The 20438-nt window shown below is 39.6% G+C and overlaps 3 protein-coding genes across 16 annotated transcripts in view; all 3 read left to right on the top strand.

The window, feature by feature from the left end:
• LOC106164868 (uncharacterized) overlaps positions 1–8561 on the top strand; it is a 32739-nt gene extending 24178 nt beyond the window's left edge. For 4 of the 8 annotated variants that reach the window (XM_086993999.1, XM_086994001.1, XM_086994005.1 and 1 more), the window contains 9 exons: positions 1129–1474; positions 2095–2177; positions 5120–5229; positions 5531–5636; positions 5943–6288; positions 6584–6666; positions 7082–7191; positions 7499–7604; positions 7863–8561. In XM_086993999.1, the coding sequence (XP_086850125.1) occupies positions 1129–1474; positions 2095–2177; positions 5120–5229; positions 5531–5636; positions 5943–6288; positions 6584–6666; positions 7082–7191; positions 7499–7604; positions 7863–8233 (1661 nt within the window). In that variant the 3' untranslated portion in view covers positions 8234–8561. Of the gene's footprint in view, positions 1–1128; positions 1475–2094; positions 2178–3445; positions 3792–4416; positions 4500–5119; positions 5230–5530; positions 5637–5942; positions 6289–6583; positions 6667–7081; positions 7192–7498; positions 7605–7862 lie in introns of all 8 variants that reach the window. The other 4 variants (XM_086994000.1, XM_086994002.1, XM_086994003.1 and 1 more) reach the window with 4 other exon arrangements.
• A 1344-nt stretch (positions 8562–9905) lies between these two features.
• Positions 9906–12064, top strand: LOC106164887 (chymotrypsin-elastase inhibitor ixodidin-like). Of its 4 annotated transcripts, none has more exons than XM_087018841.1 (3): positions 9906–10307; positions 11145–11209; positions 11791–12064. In XM_087018841.1, the coding sequence occupies exons 2-3, from the start codon at positions 11155–11157 to the stop codon at positions 11979–11981; spliced, it is 246 nt and encodes an 81-aa protein (XP_086874967.1). In that variant the 5' UTR covers positions 9906–10307; positions 11145–11154; the 3' UTR covers positions 11982–12064. The 4 variants fall into 4 exon arrangements, with proteins under 4 accessions (XP_086874967.1, XP_086874965.1, XP_086874966.1 ...); XM_087018839.1 differs by having other exon boundaries at positions 9909–10307; positions 11788–12064; XM_087018840.1 differs by having other exon boundaries at positions 9918–10307; positions 11140–11209.
• Positions 12065–16974: 4910 nt separating this feature from the next.
• Positions 16975–18881, top strand: LOC106170303 (chymotrypsin-elastase inhibitor ixodidin-like). 4 transcript variants are annotated; one of them, XM_086994364.1, is made up of 3 exons: positions 16975–17110; positions 17952–18021; positions 18596–18881. In XM_086994364.1, the coding sequence occupies exons 2-3, from the start codon at positions 17967–17969 to the stop codon at positions 18793–18795; spliced, it is 255 nt and encodes an 84-aa protein (XP_086850490.1). In that variant the 5' UTR covers positions 16975–17110; positions 17952–17966; the 3' UTR covers positions 18796–18881. The 4 variants fall into 4 exon arrangements, with proteins under 4 accessions (XP_086850490.1, XP_086850492.1, XP_086850491.1 ...); XM_086994366.1 differs by having other exon boundaries at positions 18599–18881; XM_086994365.1 differs by having other exon boundaries at positions 17000–17110; positions 17957–18021.
• Positions 18882–20438: the final 1557 nt, after the last annotated feature.

Genomic DNA, 20438 nt, shown 5'->3' on the forward strand with positions numbered 1-20438 from the left:
ATTCTTTGCGGTAGTTTTTGGTTACTTTCCCCTTGTTGGATGTTTTTGTATCGGAAAATAAATCTATGTTGATTTGCAATATTAATTTTCGAGTGAACGGTGGCTGAAAGTTGAAGATGAAAGCAGATTTTCTCTGCAAGACTGCAGCCACCTAAAATCTATCCTTACGACGCATGATTAGGCAACACGGGAGTTATTCTTTAAAAAAATGATGATGTCCCCTATCGAAATGTTTACTTCTCTGTGCTTTTTCAGTGATCAAGGCAAAGGTGATGAAATCCGCTGAGAGCCGTGACGTCATCCAGCCCTCAGTTTCGTACCGACCTCCCGCTACATATGCTGTACATATACAGCATTTATTTAAAGTAAGTTTTTGTCATAAAACACAGTACGTATGAAACATGTTTTTAAAGTCAATCTATGTTGTCAGCTAGGGCTGGTAACTTTAACTCGTAAACTGTGAAGTATAGAAATTACCGTAATAGCTCAAAAATTGGTCTCCATCTCGTTTTTTTACGGTTTTGGGTGGGGAATTGATGTAACTTAGTGATCAATTAGGAATGTTGTATATCCAGTGAAATGCTTCTATTTTTCTTTACTGTTTATCCTTTTCCAACCTAATAACTTGTTCCAAAAATCAGCATTTATTGATATTGCTTTAAGGATGTGTCTGGCAGTCTTAAGACAGGTGACAATTACGTGACGGCAAATAGATCTTCTTTCGTCTGTGATACTTATTTAATAACGGGAAAAGAATATTTACTGAAAGGTAAGAACATGTGAACCTTTAAAACCAGTCATATAAGTATTTTAAACATCTATATGTTGGCTCAAATTGGCTGTCAATATTTTATTATATTAAGTTAAACAATGCAGCGTTACTGAGCACATTTTGCTAAATGTCATGTATTTTATCTGTTGTATTGTCCATGCCTTTGGCATGAATTGGACAATAATTTTTATCTTTAGTGTTGAAAAAGTTTACTTTTTTCCATTGTCGGAAGTGTAAAGACGTTAAGAAATAATCCTTCCTATGGAGGCTACTCGTCCTTTTTCAGTAACTGACATTTTGACACAACTGACTGTGTGTTAGATAACAATATCAGATCCAATATTTATTATTTTTAGGGAAATATGTGCGTGGTGAGCTGCGGCTCGGGAACATGTGTGAGTATGGTGGTCAGTGGGACAGGATACCAAGGTCAAGGACGAACTATCTTATGTCACGGGGCACTTGTTCCTTAGCCGACAGACTGCAGCTGCCATCTGGTGGGGAGTTTAACTCTAAAAAAGAAATAAAATTGGAATCTCTAAAGAAAGCTCCAAGTTTAACAAGCGAGTTGAAACCTAAAAACGAAAGAAAATTGGAACCAGCTAAGAAAGCTCCAAGTTTAGTTAGCGGATTTGTATCTAAAAATGAAACAAAAGTGACATCATCCAAGATGGCTCCTAATAAGACGTTAGGAGAGAAAGGGTACGTATATCCTTTGAGCTTTTGTGAAACGCAACTTATTCAGCTATAAGTGTTTGCTAAGACCGGTTTCCAATTTTTGTCGATTTGTGAAGTTGATCACAACCTTGACTCTCAACTAATTGTGGCACAACTATCTATCAATCAGTGGCCCATTTCACATAGAGTAGTTTACTTTTTTATCGTAAAAGTTGGTCTTAATATCTACGGGGCCATTCAAAATAGGCCTGAGTTTTAACTGGTCCAAGGCTCAAATATGGTGGACCCTACATGAAAAGAAGGCCGCTTAATCTTGTGATGGGCTCTCTGCCTGTCACACGCCTCCCCAAGCGTCGTCCCTACTGGGGCAAGTAATTAAATCTCGGCTCCATTCGGCCAGACGCCTGGGGAGCCGTGTGAGAGGTGGAGCGACCATTACAGGACTAAGCGGTCTTCCTTTCTTGTAGCTTCCGCCATATTTTAGGCCTTGGACCAGTTGATACTCGGATCTTCTATTCGGAATGGCCCCCAAGTTGTCAAGCCGGCGTGACACAGATAAGTGCTATGCTGCTTATGGAGAGAGTCCATCTGTCTGTCTGTGTGTCTGACTAACTGTCTCTTACCTTAGGATCACTTGTTTCTAGGTTCGAAAAGCTGAAACATGGATGTGTTTGTAGACTACCAGACACAAAAGAGTCATTCGACTGCCTTGGAGACAACCATTTTGGTGAGTATATTGTAAGATCAAAAATGGAAAATTCAGTTGACAATTGAACTGTTTATTTCATTCGATCGGTATTAGAATCTTTGACTGGGCCGTCTATGCATAAGACACAAGGAATTTCTTGTTTTCACGAATACTTATGTATTTCTTGCTAGTCTAGTATGTTTAACAACGCTTTAGGAAAAAAAATTAATGAACGGAGCTGAAAAGGGCTTTATTTGTTAAAAAACAATATCTGGAAGTTTTATCCCCTGGATACTCTTACAAATATTGAAAAGATGATGCCCCCTATCGTAATGTTTACTTCTCTGTGCTATTTCAGTGATCAAGGCAAAGGTGATGAGCTGTACTGCCCCCTATCGTAATGTTTACTTCTCTGTGCTATTTCAGTGATCAAGGCAACCGTGATGAGCTGTACTGTCCCTATCGTAATGTTTACGTCTTTGTGTTATTTCAGTAATCAAGGCAAAGGTGATGAAATCCGCTGAGAGCCGTGACGTCATCCAGCCCTCGGTTTCGTACCGACCTGCCGCTATATACGCTGTACATATAGAGCATATATTTAAAGTAAGTCTTTTGTCATCAAACGCGGTGTAAATTGAACATGTACTAAAAGTACTTCCAGTATGTCTTGGTTATAAGGTGGAAGCTGGTAACTTTTAACTTGCAAACCGTGAAATATAGAAGTGACCGGGTCTCTTGATCGTTATTTTTGACGGTTTGGAATAGGGTATTTATGTTAATTTATGATAAATTGAGAATGTTGAATATTGTTGAATATTAATTTTTCTCTGCTCTTTGTCATTTCCACATTAACCATAACAACTGGTGCGAAAAGTAAACAATTATTGACATTAATTTTAGGATGTGTCTGGAAGTATTGAGAAAGGTGACAATGTCGTGACGGCAAACAGATCCTCTTTCGTCTGTGATATTTATTTGATTACTGGAGAAGAATATTTACTAAAAGGTAAGAAAGTGTGAACGTATTAAACCAGTCACATACGTATTTTAAACATCTATAAATTTACTGAGCACATTTTGTCATGCATTATGTCTGTCTGATTGTCCTTGCCTTTGGCAAGAATTGGCTAAGAAATTTTATCTTGAGTGGTGACAAAGTTTACTTTTTTCCATTGTCCAAAGTGTAAAGACGATAAGAAATAATCCTTTCTATGGAGGCTACTCGTCCTTTTCCAGTAATTGACATTTCGGCATAACTGACTGTGTGTTATATAACAATATCAGTTCCAATATTTATTATTTTTCAGGGAAATATGTGCGTGGTGAGTTGCGGCTCGGGAACATGTGTGAGTATGGCGGTCAGTGGGACAGGATACCAAGGTCAAGGACGAATTATCTCATGTCACGGGGCACTTGTTCCTTAGCCGGCAGACTGCAGCTGCCATCTGGTGGGGAGTTTAACTCTAAAAACGAAACAAAATTGGAATTACCCAAGAAAGCACCAAGTTCAGTAAGCAAGTTGAAAGCTAAAAACGAAAGAAAATTGGAACCAGCTAAGAAAGCTCCAAGTTTAGTTAGCGGATTTGTATCTAAAAATGAAACAAAAGTGACATCATCCAAGATGGCTCCTAGCAAGACGTTAGGAGAGAAAGGGTACGTATATCCTTTGAGCTTTTGTGAAACGCAACTTATTCAGCTATTAGTGTTTGCTAAGACCGGTTTCCAATTTTAGTCGATTTGTGAAGTTGATCACAACCTTGATTCTCAACTAATTGTGGCACAACTATCTATCAATCAATCACTGGCCCATTTCACATAGAGTAGTTCATTTTTTATCGTTAAAGTTGGTCTTAATATCTGCGGGGCCATTCAAAATAGGCCCGAGTATTAACTGGTCCAAGGCTAAATAATATGGTGGACCCTACATGAAAAAAAGACCGTTTAACCTTGTAATGGCCTCTCTGCCTGTCACATGCCTCCCCACGCGCCGTAAATCTCGGCTCCATTCGACCGGTCGAGGGACAACACGTGGGGAGGCGTGTGAGAGGTGGATAGACCATTACAGGACTAAGCGGTCTTCCTTTCATGTAGCTTCCGCCATATTTGAGCCTTGGACCAGTTGATACTCGGATCTTCTATTCTGAATGGCCCCCAAGATGTCAGCAGGCGTGACACAGAAAAGTGCTATGCTGGTTATGAAGAGAGTCCATCTGTCTGTCTCCCTGTCTGTTTGTCTGTCTGTCTGTCTGTCTCTTACCTTAGGATCACTTGTTTCTAGGTTCGAAAAGCTGAAACATGGATGTGTTTGTAGACTACCAGACACAAAAGAGTCATTTGACTGCCTTGGAGACAACCATTTTGGTGAGTATATTGTAAGATCAAAAACAGAAAATTCAGTTGACAATTGAACTGTTTATTTTATTCGATCGGTATTAGAATCTTTGACTTGGCCGTCCATGCATAAGACACAAGGAATTTCTTGTTTTCACGAATACGTATGTATTTCTTGCTAGTCTAGTATGTTTAACAACGCTTTAGGAAAAAAATTAATCAACGGAGCTGAAAAGGGCTTTATTTGTAAAAAAAACAATATCTGGAAGTTTTATCCCCTGGATACTCACTCTTACAAATATTGAAAAGATTATGCTCCCTATCGTAATGTTTACTTCTCTGTGCTATTTCAGTAGTGATCAAGGCAAAGGTGATGAGCTGTACTGCCCCCTATCGTAATTTTTTTTAAACAACGTTTATTCAAAAGAATGAAGTGGAGGCAAGGCGCTGGAAGCATTATATGCTCTTCACAAAATTAAATTAAATAAGTAAATAAATAAAACAAATGGATAGGTATATACATATATACAACAGAGTAAATGTAAAACTTCATATATATCAGGAGCACAAGTTAAGTACAGAAAGAAAGAAGAGGAATATTATCTCTTTTCCTCCCCTATCGTAATGTTTACTTCTCTGTGCTATTTCAGTGATCAAGGCAAAGGTGATGAAATCCGCTGAGAGCCGTGACGTCATCAAGCCCTCGGTTTCGTACCGACCTGCCGCTAAATACGCTGTACATATAGACCATATATTTAAAGTAAGTCTTTTGTCATCAAACGCGGTGTAAATTGAACATGTACTAAAAGTACTTCCAGTATGTCTTGGTTATAAGGTGGAAGCTGGTAACTTTTAACTTGCAAACCGTGAAATATAGAAGTGACCGGGTCTCTTGATCGTTATTTTTGGCGGTTTTGGATAGGGTATTCATGTTAATTAGTGATAAATTGAGGATGTTGAATATCCAGTGAAATATTTTAATTTTTCTCTGCTCTTTGTCATTTCCATATTAACCATAACAACTGGTGCGAAAAGTAAATAATTATTGACATTAATTTTAGGATGTGTCTGGAAGTATTGAGAAAGGTGACAATTACGTGACGGCAAACAGATCCTCTTTCGTCTGTGATACTTATTTGATTACTGGAGAAGAATATTTACTAAAAGGTAAGAAAGTGTGAACGTATAAAACCAGTCACATACCGTACGTATTTTAAACATCTATAAATTTACTGAGCACATTTTGTCATGCATTATGTCTGTTTGATTGTCCTTGCCTTTGGCATGAATTGGCTAAGAAATTTTGTCTTTAATGGTGAAAAAGTTTACTTTTTTCCATTGTCCGAAGTGTAAAGACGATAAGAAATAATCCTTTCTATGGAGGGTACTCGTCCTTTTCCAGTAATTGACGTTTCGATATAACTGACTGTGTGTTATATAACAATATCAGTTCCAATATTTATTATTTTTCAGGGAAATATGTGCGTGGTGAGTTGCGGCTCGGGAACATGTGTGAGTATGGCGGTCAGTGGGACAGGATACCAAGGTCAAGGACGAACTATCTCATGTCACGGGGAACCTGTTCTTTAGCCGACAGACTGCAGCTGCCATCTGGTGGCGAGTTTAAATCTAAAAAAGAAACAAAATTGGACTCACCCAAGAAAGTTTCAAGTTCAGCAAGCAAGTTGAAATCTAAAAACGAAAGAAATTTGGAACCACCCAAGAAAGTTCCAAGTTTACTTGGCGAGTTTAAATCTAAAAACAAAACAAAACTGGTATCATCCAACATGGCTCCTAAGAAAACGTCGGGAGATATCAGGTACGTACATCCTTCGAAAGGCAACTTATTCTGTTTTCGCCATCACCCGTTTGCAATTTTAGTCCATTTGTGAAGTCGGTCACAACCTTGAATCTCATCCAATTGTAGCACAGCTATCTATCTATCTTTGGCCCATTTCACATAGAGTATTTCACTTTGTATCGTACAAGTTGGTCTTAATATCTAAATTGTCAAACCTGCGCCACAAAACTGATAAGTAAGATGTGAGGACTGCCCGTGTGTCTGTCTGTTTGTCTGTCTGTCTGTCTCTTACCTTTGGATCACATGTTTCCAGGTTCCAAAAGCTGAAACATGGATGTGTTTGTAGACGGCCAGACACAAGAAAGTCATTCGACTGCCTTGGACACAATCATTTTGGTGAGTATACAATTAATATAAAAAAGATCAAGAATTGAAAATTCAGCTCGCAGTTATACGGTTAACGTGACTCGGTATTGGAAACTTTGTCTTGGCCGTCTTAACCTAGCCCCTGGTCCGTAATGCATCGACAGCGATAAATATGTATTTGATATAATAGTATTTGATTTCTTTCTTTGATTTCTTTTCCGTTGTCAAATTGTGTTGTCTTCAGAAAATACATTTTATTTTTACTTCTCTTTTGGGGGAACGGTGTCTGAAAGTTGAAGATGAAGGCAGATTTTCTCTGCAAGACTGCAGTCGTCTGAAATATGCTATACAACGTTTGATTGGTCAGTTCTTAAGAGTTACTTTTAAAAGGTAAAGAGCTGATGATGCCCCCTATCGTAATGTTTACGTCTCTGTGCTATTTCAGTGATCAAAGCAAAGGTGATGAAATCCGCTGAGAGCCGTGACGTCATCCAGCCCTCGGTTTCGTACCGACCTGCCGCTAAATACCCTGTGCATATACAACATATATTTAAAGTAAGTCTTTGACATAAAACTTTTTACATATGGAACATGGAATTTAAGTAAGTTTTTGTTGTCGCGTGGAGGCTGATGACTTTTATTCGTAAACTATAAGATATAGAAATAACTTCAATAGCTCGAAAAATGGGTCTGTAGAAAATTATTTTTTCGGTTTTGTATAAGGTATTCGTGTTAATTAGTGATAAACTGGGAATGGTAAATATCCAATGAAATATTTTACTTTTTCTTTACCCTCTCTCCTCTTCCATATAAACTACAATAACTCGTTCGAAAAATTAACGTTTATTGATATTAATTTTAGGATGTGTCTGGAAGTCTTAAGAAAGGTGACAATTACGTGACGGCAAACAGATCCTCTTTCGTCTGTGATACTTATTTTATTACGGGAAAAGAGTATTTACTAAAAGGTAAGAAAATGTGGAACTTTAAAATCAGCCATATATGCATTTTTAACATCTATGTGTTGGCAATACTTGATTAGCTAAATGGCATGCATTATGTCTGTTTGATTGTCCTTGCTTTGGCATGAATTGGCTAAGAATTTTTATTTTTAGTGGTGAAAAAGTTAGCTTTTTATCCACTGTCCTTTTCCAGTAATCGATGTTTCGACATAACTAACTTAGTGTTATGTAACAATATAATTTTCCATACTAATTTTATTTCAGGGAAATATGTGCGTGGTGAGTTGCGGCTCGGGAACATGTGTGAGTATGGCGGTCAGTGGGACAAGATACCAAGGTCAAGGACGAACCATCTCATGTCACGGGGCACTTGTTCTTTAGCCGACAGACTGCAACTGCCATCTAGTGGCGAGTTTATATCTAAAAACGAAACACAACTGACAATACCCAAGTTAGCTCCAAGCTTAGTTAGCCAGTTTAAAACTAAAAACAAAACAAAATTAGTATCACCCATAATAGCTCAAAGTTTAGTTACCAAGTTTAAATTAAAAAACAAAACAAAATGGGAACCTTCCAAGAACATGCCAAGTTTTGCGACTAAGCGCAAAGTCCAGCCATTAATCTGGGGTCGGTAATGATAATACCGGAGTTCCGTATGCGGTGACAGAAATTATCCACTGACATTTGCTCTTTAGAGCTGTCAAAGTATACGTACAGTCCATTGCTTCCTATATTCCTTTTGTTTCATAATTTATTTATTGCCCTTCATAATTTATTGCAGAACATTTTTTCATGTTTTCTTTTTGTTTTGTGTAAGCATTTGTGTTTTTGGAGTTATCTATTAACTTGTGTGCTGTATATTGTTTTCGTTACTTTTTTAACTTGTCATATATTTTGTACAACAGAAATTTATATTTCAAGTTGATGGTTGTGTATAAATGGAATAAAAGTATGTAAAAACCATTATATCATGTCTATTCATATGAATTTCATTTAGTCTACTATTGAATAATGTTCATGAAAATGAATCCCATTCTACTTTTGTGGAGTCTTATATAGAAAGTTTTCCCTAAATCTTCATCCATCCGGCCCTGATCAGACGTTGTGCGTATACAGCTGTCGTCTTCTGTGGCGGCCAGTTCGCACTCCCTCTGTGGTCTTGTATAAGTGCTCATTGCCAATGAAATTATCATTCTACGTAGATCGATCCAACTTCTCGGGGACTCTTGCTAAATGCAATCAGATTAAAAGATTAACGCGTCTCTTCCTGGCATTACATGGACAGAATACAGAATAGCTGGTGATAAAACGAGTATGGAGGAAACAGGAAGCGTTAGTCTGTTAATCCGATCTAACTGAGATAGGCACTGTGCTATTTTAATTGGCATTTCGTTTGTCCCACGCTCGGCTGTCACCTTGATTGGATAGTAAACAATACTGCCGGGCATCGGAGCGGCCTAAAACTTGGCACGCTTACCGCAAATACTGCAGGCTACATCATCCCGTCGCTCGTTTGTAAATTCCGTGCATGGCATACGCACAATCAAACCGTACATCCAAATTCCACCTCTGATGTTTGAATTGGTCCTCTACACTATCCAAATCAGGAAGTGACGTAACCGCAGAGGTCGCATTGTCCAATGGCATGGCTTCTTTTTCGTAATGGTAGGTTAGACAGGACCGACTCAAACATCAGAGGTGGAATTTGGATGTACGGTTTGATTGTGCGTATGCCATGCACGGAATTTACAAACGATTAACGGGATGATGTAGCCTGCAGTATTTGCGGTAAGCGTGCCACGTTTAAGGCCGTTCCGATGCCCGGCAGTATTTTATTTCGATTATTCTGTTTAAAATTGTGGATTCTTGTTTCACAAGCTTACTCTATTTTATTGTCTCTATGGAGGTACAGGTATATGGGGACTTTACGACATTCGGTTTGAAGGCTTTAACCACTTGTTATAGTTTATTTTTGCATTGTATTGGATTAATGTGGCAGTCCAAGGTTGTCCTAGGTGGTTTTCAAGTTTATGCACCCGGTTTTAATACCATTTAGCGATTTTACGACAATCGTTTACTATCCAATCAAGGTGACAGCCGAGCGTGGTTTGTCCTAAAGAAACATCGACATAATACCCCAGATTTTAGATTCGCGACATCTGCTTTTTGCATTAGTATTAAATACGTTAAGTGCAATGAACATGTTGTAATCAGTCTGACGGCACTACATCATGTAAACGTAATTATATACAAAACACAATGTTTAGTATTCAGCCATTAAACATAGCATGTGACCCATATTACGCAGTTCCCCCATTATGCAGACGGTAGATCCATAGTCATCCCTCCAAAGAAAAAAGAGTCGCCAGACGAGACGATCTCAAGGCTATAGTTTTATTTCCCTCAGCGTAAATATTGCTTTTGGATTACGAAAGCTTCCAGAAAGTAAGGAGGTAGACTCTCCGAACGTAATTTTTGTGTGCGGACGCAAATAGTGATGCTTTCGAGCAAGCAAGCAAATGCTTTTCCTATTGATTACGTTTAATTCGTCACGTGATACAGCGCCATATAGGCCTACCTGTCCTCCTTCAGGTATACACAGTGGTCTCACCTGGCTGATCAGTTCATGACTAACTTTTTCTGGTCCTTTCATATTAGACTGACAAGGGCCGTTGTGGAAATCCATCACCAGGTTTCGCCGTCTGTTTGGTGAGTGACAGTAATATTGAAAACATCTATTTGTGTTAAGTCGCTGTATGTATTAAGCATGTATGTAGGCGCACTGATTGACACCAACGTACACACACACATGCACACACACACACACACACACACACACACACACACAGAGAGAGAGAGAGAGAGAGAGAGATCATGTTATCAACTATTTCGGATAATCCACTTGGCTTTGAGTAAAAACATTTGGACATCATCCAAAACTAAAACATTTAATACCAGCAGCACTGGTACTTTAAACACGTGGATGTCCTTGGCACGTTGTCTTTTCTGTCGTTATGATACAAGATTCATTCCACTAGCTACCAGCCAGCATATACTCACAGCTATATGTGTGAAGCGTGACAAATATGACCTAAATAAGTCTACATTTCAATGCTCAGACAGAATGCTGCAGTATGAACACAGTCAGCACAGCGGACGAACAGATCCGCGGATCAAATATGGCGACCCACTAAAAAGCTTGCCGAAATTCCCGATAAAGACAGTGAATAGATTCTCCGAGGGGATTACGCAACAAGCATTCAAGTGGATCGACTATATTTTGATCCGCGAATCTGTTGGTCTGCAGTTCAGAATGCGCTCTATGCTGCCTCATATTAACTGTGCACACTTGTAGTCACGTCTTTTCAACTTCAGGTGTTTCCTTTATCGAATTTATTACCAATGATTTACAATGTTATGGCTCTGTGATAAAATAACCAACATTTGCATAAAAAAGCAACTATGCACAGAGACAATTACTTCACTCCTGAATATAACAAGAAATATTTTAGCAAAGGTACATCATTATCTTTATTTTCAGCTCAGAGCTTACAGGATGAAGAACTTGGCTGTCGTCCTTGTTTTACTTGCAGTCACCATACGCTGCGGGGGTAAGTGACCTTGGATTGACCTTCGAGTCTAGCGTTAACATGGATTAAGATCAAAATTATTTTTAAGATAATGTTTGTTCATCGACAGCTGTTTAAGGCTCGTTTGTCTTCCAATGTTTAGTTAGATTTCTGATTATCTTTTAGAAAGTGAGTCTCTATTATATTCAGTAATACCCGTGGTCAGGCCTACCCAACTACCAGACTCGGCACCGAATGATCCCGAATTCACCGGTAGATCAGACCACACTACCCGTTTTCAAGGTGTGCGTCAGTACGCATTTCAAAGTATCATACCCCGGAAAAAAATTTGAGATGAGATGCAATACTTTCCAACCCCGCTGAGAATCACCACTATCACATCGCATACTAGCCAAGAGGTGTGTTGCGTCTGATACTTCGAAGCGCGTACAGACGCACACCTTGAAAACGGGTGGTGTGGTTCGATCTACCGGTGAAATCATGACCATTTGGTGCCGAGTCTGAAGGCAGTTGGTTAGGCCTGATACCAGTACCAATCAATACACAGATAAGTCCTTGTTAGTGCTGTACAATTTCCTTTATAATTCATTTATAACCAGTAGGACAATCGGAGCAGTGTCCGGGAGATTTGCAGTGGACTTCCTGTGGGACACCGTGTCCACTGGTTTGTGGACAAGAAGAAGCAGACTTCTGTATGGAGGAGTGTGTCCGCGGCTGCGCATGCCCACGGGGCAAGGTCAGGGTCACGAGGACCAGCAGTCAGTGCGTGGACAGCAGGGAGGACTGCCCGTAGTGAAACGGCGGCCACTTTTGTCTGAACATTCTGGCAACTACTTTTCAAGTATGGTGTATACCTAAATAAAATATGACAAACAACGTAAAGGTTTTCACCAGTTATTTATTTGTTATTTCGGCTTTGTGATAATAGACGTACCGGTAGATCGACTTCCATTTTCTTTTTAATATTTTAATATTTTGCTGGACACTGATAACTTAAAACCAGAATCCAACGTCAGTTATGTTGGATTTTAGCTTCAAACAAAACCAATAATGCTAATGGCTTAAAACCTTGGTTCTCGTCTACATTTTACAATCAGACAACTTACATTCTATATATACATTGTACATGGCCAGAACGTATATAATTCCAGAAAAGGCATTTTATATCATTGTTACAGTTTAAGAATAACTTACATATATGTCAACTAATTTTAGGACAGGAAAAAAGTAGAATTGGGGTGTCAACTGTTGTACCCCGCCCCCCCCCCCCCCCCCTGGAATTAGTCAACTGTCACTGTGAGTTAGATGTACTGCCTGGATGTTGTTATCACGTGACAGCAGGTTGCCATGTGCCGGGGAGGGGGAGGGGGGAGGAGAAAGGGAGGGGGGCTCTGTTTATACCTCGGTTTACGGTGCTGGTATTCTTTCAGATGTGGATAGCCTCTAACACCCTCCTGGAACCAGTCAAAACCGTAGAAGATTTTAAGTAGCCCTGGCATATTTATGCTCCTGTAGCCAAGTTGCAGTGTTTTATATTTATTTATTTATTTATTTATTTATTTATTTATTTATTTATAACTATGAAGAGAACAAGCTAACTAGAAGTACATCTCCTGAATAGAGGCTATTCACTTGGGTAGCCTCAGGTGTATTAGCTGTTGACTGAAGAAAATTACTTCATTCTTAAGCCGACTAGAGAAATTAAAGGGAATCGTACAGAAATACAGTATGAGCATGTGACCAGTTGTGATCAATAATCTTCATGCTGGAGATTTATGATATTTTCAAGATCAAATACCTTCTTACTTCACGAAGTACATTTTGAAAATGCACGTGATACAACTTATTGAAAATTGCTTAATCTTTGTTTGTTTCCAAATACACCATACTTACACACCCAACGTCCACACCAGCAATGTCGCATTAACAAAACACCTGTGTGTTTTAGCGTCAAAAGTATTCATGATAATTCACCGCATAGACCTTAATGAAGATAGAAGTATATATATGTATGTGCATCTTTGAAGATCTACATTAAAGTTGTATTGTATTTTACAACTTAAATGTAGATCTTCAAAGATGCACAAATATATATACTTCTATAGCGTCAAAAGTATCAAACGCAAAACTGGACATATATGACTGTAGGATATATGTGGCATGTGCTCGAACAAACAAACAAACAATATGAACGAAAGAACGGGGCGGCTTTATTGCAGGTACTTGGACAGTTACTTGGACGGCGGTCAATTGTGGTAGATGTGCCACAACATTCGTCACACCTGAAACAGATCAGTTATCTCACCTATCGCAATTGATGGATCCTTTGTCTTGGCTAGGACCCTCATATAAAAAAAAAGAGGGGGAGGGGATCACTGCAAATACTTTGCAGCCCGCTCAAAAGGCAGCCATTTTGTGTTACACAAGAACTTGGTAAGGTGGCAGTATAATCTCTCAAACATCTTCATCGTGGTCAGGAGACGAGGTGAAATTTGGTCTTTTTCTGAATTAAATTGGGAACTTGGACGTTTTGCTTGGATTAGTACGAGTAAAGCACATTGGAGAATCAAAATACCCAATATCTCGTTGCAGTGAACTCATATTTTTTGTCAAACACTTACAAGCGTTAAACATCTTCACAATGAATTTCTCGAATGCGTACTAACTCCTCGGGGACTCTCGCTGAATACAACCAGATTAACACACTAAGACCCCATTCCCGTTGATACCATCTACTTCGCTCGATTCAACTATGCAGGGACTCTCGCTGAGTGCAGTCAGCTTAACTGAATGAACTCCTCCTCTTGTTCCAACGTTCTCGTATAATCAGCTTTTGTGTGTTCTATTTAACGCTAACAGGCGGCATGTTAATCTGTTAGTCTGATTACATTTAATATTTATCAAGAAATTTACTTTTTAATGTGACAGCATCTCAAACACACAGTAACTTTCACCATATCTTTAAAAAATAGCTTCCTCCATATACCGGGGTATCTTTCACATCAGCTGTCTCTTCAGCGTCTTTAGTGCATTTTCTTTACACATTCGTGCTTTAAAGGTACACACGAACCACAGTGACTGCTTGACAAATTGGCTTTATGTGCCTCTCGCATGATATGATCGAAAAAAATAAGACCAAGAGAATGTTTGTTGGAATGCTTGCATTAATTACAGGGCCCGACAGACGTTGACTCAAGTGTGGTTTGGAAGAAAAAAATGGACAGGTTGAAATAAAAAACATCAACCCAGATAAATATCGTGTCGGGTAAAAAGCGGTCGCAAAAGCGCACGAGATATATGGATGGCTTTACCACAACATGGTGTGTATTCAGACTTTTTTCTATTTCTTTGTTATCGATACATCCATCGATAGATCCAGACTTGATAAGAGGAGGGGAGGGGTGTCGGCACGGATAGACGCATTTCTTTATACTGAATGATGAACAGCCAGAATATGAAAATTGTAGAAGCTATCAAGGACACTCGCCCTTCTTATATTCCCGCGTGTCAGTCTCCCCTGGCAACGGTTTCTATAGCAGGCCCGCACATGTAGCTAGCTATGGCAAAATAAATAAAGGGGGGGGTCTTTTTATGAAAATGTGGACTTGTTGTCAGGAATCCTTAGTTTACGTAGATCAGATTTACCCAGAGTAGTTCTTTACCCAGTAAAAAAAAAGGGGGGGGGTCTTTAGAACCCCCCCCCCCCCCCCCCCAGGCTACGGGCCTGCTGTAGACAATTTTACAAGGGCCTTTTATAGCTCTTACACAGTGCACCGGAGTCATTCAAATTAAAGGTACTGCACTTATTGTTCTCCCCCATACGAGCAGTCAGTGAATATAAATTTAGTGTATTTTTCGCGAAATATGAAAGAAAATCTTCTGCTTATAAAAGTCACCTGTATGTACAAATCCTCTGTATCAATTGTATAGGCACAATTGTTCTGACCCCCCCCCTCCCCGTCTTGCAAACTGAGGTTCACAATGCCTGTAACCTTAACAAGTCCTATCTTAATCGTCCATCTAACTGGAACTTCCTTTACTTCTTAATTGGAGGGTTTAGTGGCCCTCAACTCTTCTGTACAATCTTTCTTGAGAATATCAAGCGCATTCTCACTGGCGATATTTATCTCAGGTAAAAATCTGCCTGAGTGTTATTTTCAAAGAGCAGCTCGATCCCGCAACCCTGGGGGCACTAGATAAAATCTGGACACCAGGTTTAAGTAGGAGCTAGAGAAACAAAGGAATAATTTTCCCTGCAAAACTTCAAAGAATTCTGACACGGACTTGACCCAGCTTACCCCTCCAAACTAACAAGGTGACATGGGCAATTTTTACAAACAAATAATTAAACTTAGATGTATCAGAGTTCTGTTGTGTCGTACAACTGGTTGGTTTTGGGAGCCATGCATCCACATGTAAGGTGAATGGAACCGTATGTTAGTTCAACTCAGAGGTGGACCCAGGATTTTTCGAAGGGGGTTCCACATATGCGAAGCTAACCTCCTTTTAAATAAATATACCGTTCTGGGTAATAAGAATATTGAAACTTTTTTAATTGCGAGAATATTTCTGACTAAATGATGATTTTATTATTAATGGAAATAAAGCTGCGATGTGTGGTACATATGCAGGGCCGTAGCCTCGGGGGGGGGGGGGGGGGGGGGGGGAGCTGCCCCCCTGGGATTTGAGGTGCAAAAAAGAAAATAATAATAATAATAATCACAGAGGTAATAAATAATTGCAAAGTTGGTTTCGATTCTGTGAGAAAATGCACTCATGGCCACTAGACAATCATTCAACAATCTGTTTACAAAGGTGTACTGTTTTTAGCCAACTCAGTTCATGCCAAAATGCTCACCCTCCGTTAGGAAATGAAGTCCAATTGGCGTGTCGTGTTGAAAAAATGACTGTACTTATGACAAAATGAACCCACAACTTTTGACTTCTGATTGAGCAATAAATAACAGTTAAAATGCACTGTATATTATGATTGTGCGGATTGTTTTGCCCATTTATAAATAATATAATATACCGGTACATTTAATGATGTTATACAATGATGTGAATTGTTTTGCCCATAAATATTATATGTGGAAACAAATAAAATTAATTACATGCATGAACACGTATGTTGGCATTGTGCCAGCTCAGGAAGATGACCCCCCCCCCCCCCCCTCACACACACATACACACTTCCTCAGTTGCCAAAGTCAACACCCCGAAACATTCATTTAAAAAAAAATCACGTGAAAATCCGTATAATTAAATGGTAACGTTAATTTATACAGTGCAAAAATCTGCTCCTTGTAACGCTGTTTCAACTCATTTGAGTTATTCGGTTCTCATATTACATGTGCGATTCCTTAAAACGACACACACACAAGAAAACGCCTAAACAAAAAGTTTACCCCTACTTCTTGTGGGTCATACGTCTACGTCATCATATTGTGAGTGGGAATACAGCGCACCAAGTATTATGAAAAATAACTAGTTCTCACACGAAGACCTCTATTGGCAAAATCCCCTAGCCCATCTTAGAATATTACTTCCAGGGGAACGTCGTAGCACGTGGGTAGTTACGCAAGACCTGTGACGTGTAACGCGCGCAAGGTTATTCGTCACGTGATACAGCGCCATATACCTGTCCTCCTGTGACGATGTTGTGTTAGTTGAGATTGTTTTATAGTGCTACCGGTAGATGTCTCTATAAGTAAAGTGTTACCCGGTGTGCAAGTTTGAATCTCTCCCGTGATTGGTAAATTAAAGGTAAAACTGTTCACTGTATAGTTGGTTCTGATTGGTAAACGTGTACTATCTGAACTTGTATATAAGGTGTGACGTGACTAACTGTTTCTGGTCATTTTATATTAGACTGACAAGGGCCGTTGTGGAAATCCATCACCAGGTTTCGCCGTCTGTTTGGTGAGTGACAGTAATATTGAAATCATCTATTTGTGTTAAGTCGCTGTATGTATTAAGAATGTGCGTAGGCGCACTGATTGACACCAACGTACTGTACATGTATCGGGACAAAATTGATTACACACACACATGCACACACGCACACACACACACACACACACACACAGAGGAGAGAGAGAGGGATCATGTTATCAACTATTTCGGATAATCCACTAAGCTTTGAGTAGAAACATTTGGATATCATCCAAAACTAAAACATTTAATACCTGCAGCACCGATACTCTTATCACATTGATGTCCTTGGCGCGTCTTTTCTGTCGTTATTATACAATTAAGATTCATTCCACTAGCTACCAGCCAGCATATGTGTATGAAGCGTGACCAATGACCTAAATAAATCTACATTTTGAACAGTGCTCAGACAGCATGCTGCAGTATGAACACTTTCAGAACAGCGGACGAACAGATCCGCGGATCAAATATGGCGACCCACTAAAAAGCTTGCCGCTTAATTCCCGATAAGACAGTGAAAAGATTCTCCGAGGGGATTACGCAACAAGCATCCAATTGGGTTGACTATATTTTGATCCGCGAATGTGTTAGTTCGCTGTTCTGAATGCTGCCTTATATTGTAGTCGCATCCTTTCAACTTCAAGTGTTTCCTTTATCGAATTTATTAGCCAATGATTTACATTGTTATAGCTTTGTGATAAAATAACCAACAGTTGTAAAAAAAAAAAAAAGAAAAGAAAAAAAGTAACTATGCACAGAGACAATTACTTCACTCCTTAATATAACAAGAAATACCTTAGCAAATGTAAATTATGATCTTTATTTTCAGCTCAGAACTTACAGGATGAAGAACGTGGCTGTCGTCCTTGTTTTACTTGCAGTCACCATACGCTGCGGGGGTAAGTGACCTTGGATTGACCTTCGAGTCTAGCGTTAACATGGATTAAGATCAAGATTTTTAAGATAATGTTTGTTCATCGACAGCTGTTTAAGGCTCGTTTGTCTTCCAATGTTTTGTTAGATTTCTGTTTATCTTTTAGAAAGTGAGTCTCTCTTATATTCAGTAATACCCGTGGTCAGGCCTACCCAACTACCAGACTCGGCACCGAATGATCCCGAATTCACCGGTAGATCGGACCACACTACCCATTTTCAAGGTGTGGGTCAGTACGCATTTTAAAGCATCATACCCCGGAAAAAAATTGAGATAAGATGCAATACTTTCCAACCCCGCTGAGAATCACCACTATCACATCGCGTACTAGCCAAGAGGTGTGTTGCGTCTGATACTTCGAAGCGCGTACTGACGCACACCTTGAAAACGGATAGTGTGGTCCGATCTACCGGTGAATTCGGGATCATTCGGTGCCCAGTCAGGTAGCTGGTTAGACTTGATACCAGTACCAATCAATAATTGCAGATAATTCCTGGTTAGACTAGTACTGTACATTTCCATTTACAATTTTTTATAAGCAGTGGGACAATCGGAGCTGTGTCCGGGAGATTTGCAGTGGACGTCCTGTGGGACACCGTGTCCGCTGATTTGTGGACAAGAGGAAGCAGACTTCTGTATGGAGGTGTGTGTCCCCGGCTGCGCATGCCCACAGGACAAGGTCAGGGTCACGAGGACCAGCAGCCAGTGCGTGGAAAGCAGGGAGGACTGTCCGCAGTGAAACGGGGACCACTTTTGTCTGAGCATTCTGGCAACTACTTTTCATATATGGTGTATACCTAAATAAAATATGACAAACAACGTAAAGGTTGTCACCAGTTATTTATTTGTTATTTCGGCTTTGTGATAATAGATTTAGATCGGCTGCCATATTTCTTTTTTAATATTTCGATGGAGACTGATAACTTCAAACTGAGATCTAACATTAGATAAGTTGGATCTTAGCTAAAAGCACAACCAATACAGTTAATGACTTAAAACCTTGGTACTCGCCCACATTTCCCGACCAAACAATTTACATTCTACATTGTAAAATTCCAGGAATGACATTTTATATTATTGTCCCGGTGTAAGAATAACTTACTTATATGTCAACTCATTTTAGGACAGGAAATAAAATAGTATTGGGGTGTCAACTGTTATCCACCCACCCCCACCCCCACCCCACCCTCACCCCCACCCTTCCGGAACCAGTCAACTGTCACTGTGAGTTAGAACTACTGCCTGGATGTTGTCATCACGTGACAGCAGGTTGCCATGTGCCGGGGGTTGTCTGTGTGTGTGTGGGGGGGGTAGGGGGGGAGGGGGGGCTCTGTTTATACCTCGGTTTACGGTGCTGGTATTCTTTCAGATGTGGATCGCCTCTCTGGCACCCTCCTGGAACCAGTCAAAACCGTAGACGGTTTTAAGTAGCCCTGGCACATTTATGATCCTTTAGCCAAGTTGCAGTGTTTTATATTTATTTATTTATTTATTTATTTATTTATTTATTTAGATGACAAGCCGACTAGAAGTACACCTCCTGAGTAGAGGCTATTCACCTGAATAGCCTAATTTCCTGATGAAGAAGTTCTGTTAGACATCGAAATATTGGAAGTAAAAAACTATCTCAAGATTAGCTGTTGACTGAAGAAAAATTACTTCATTCCTAAGCCGAGTAGAGAAATTAAAGAGAAGCAACAAATCGTACGGAAATATGAGCATGTGACCAGTTGTGATCAATAATCTTCATGCTGGAGATCAATGATATTTTCAAGATCAAACACTCTCTTACTTCACGAAGTACATTTTGAAAATGCACATGATGCAACTTATTGAAAGTTGCTTAATCTTCGTTTGTTTCCAAACACCGTTCTTACACACATAACGTCCACACACTAGCGGAGCTCTAACCAGCTATGTCGCATTAACAAAACATCTGTGTATTTAAGCGTATCAAAAGTATCAAAAGCAAAACTGGACATATATGACGGCAGAATGTATGTGGTATGTGCTAGAACTAACAAGCAAACAAACAATATAAAAGGAAGAATGGAGCGGCTTTATTGCAGGTACTTGGATATCGTAGTGATATCGGTGACAGTTACTTGGTCGGCGGTTAATTGCGGTAGATGTGCTACAACATTCGTCACACCTGAAACAGATCAGATATCTCACCTATCGCAATTGATGGAATCTTCGTCTGTTGGTAAGGACCTTCATATTAAAAAAAGAGGGGGGAGGGGTCACTGCAAATACTTTGCAACCTGTTCAAAAAGAAGTCATTTTGTGTTACACGAGAGCTTGGTAAGGTGGCAGTATAAGCACTCAAACATCTTCATCGTGGTCACGAGACGAGGTGGAATTTGGTCTTTTCTGAATCAA

The sequence above is a fragment of the Lingula anatina genome, chromosome 8, assembly GCF_051362555.1.
Source record: "Lingula anatina isolate TDL-2025a chromosome 8, LinAna3.0, whole genome shotgun sequence".
In the NCBI taxonomy this organism is placed as follows: Eukaryota; Metazoa; Brachiopoda; class Lingulata; order Lingulida; family Lingulidae; genus Lingula; species Lingula anatina.

Bases quoted from the DNA above. Each gene is read 5' to 3' on its own strand.
- LOC106164887 (XM_087018839.1), top strand. From the start codon at position 11,155: ATGAAGAACTTGGCTGTCGTCCTTGTTTTACTTGCAGTCACCATACGC. The intron at 11,210-11,787 runs GTAAGTGACCTT...ATTTATAACCAG, and splicing joins AGTCACCATACGCTGCGGGG to TAGGACAATCGGAGCAGTGT.
- LOC106170303 (XM_086994364.1), top strand. From the start codon at position 17,967: ATGAAGAACGTGGCTGTCGTCCTTGTTTTACTTGCAGTCACCATACGC. The intron at 18,022-18,595 runs GTAAGTGACCTT...ATTTTTTATAAG, and splicing joins AGTCACCATACGCTGCGGGG to CAGTGGGACAATCGGAGCTG.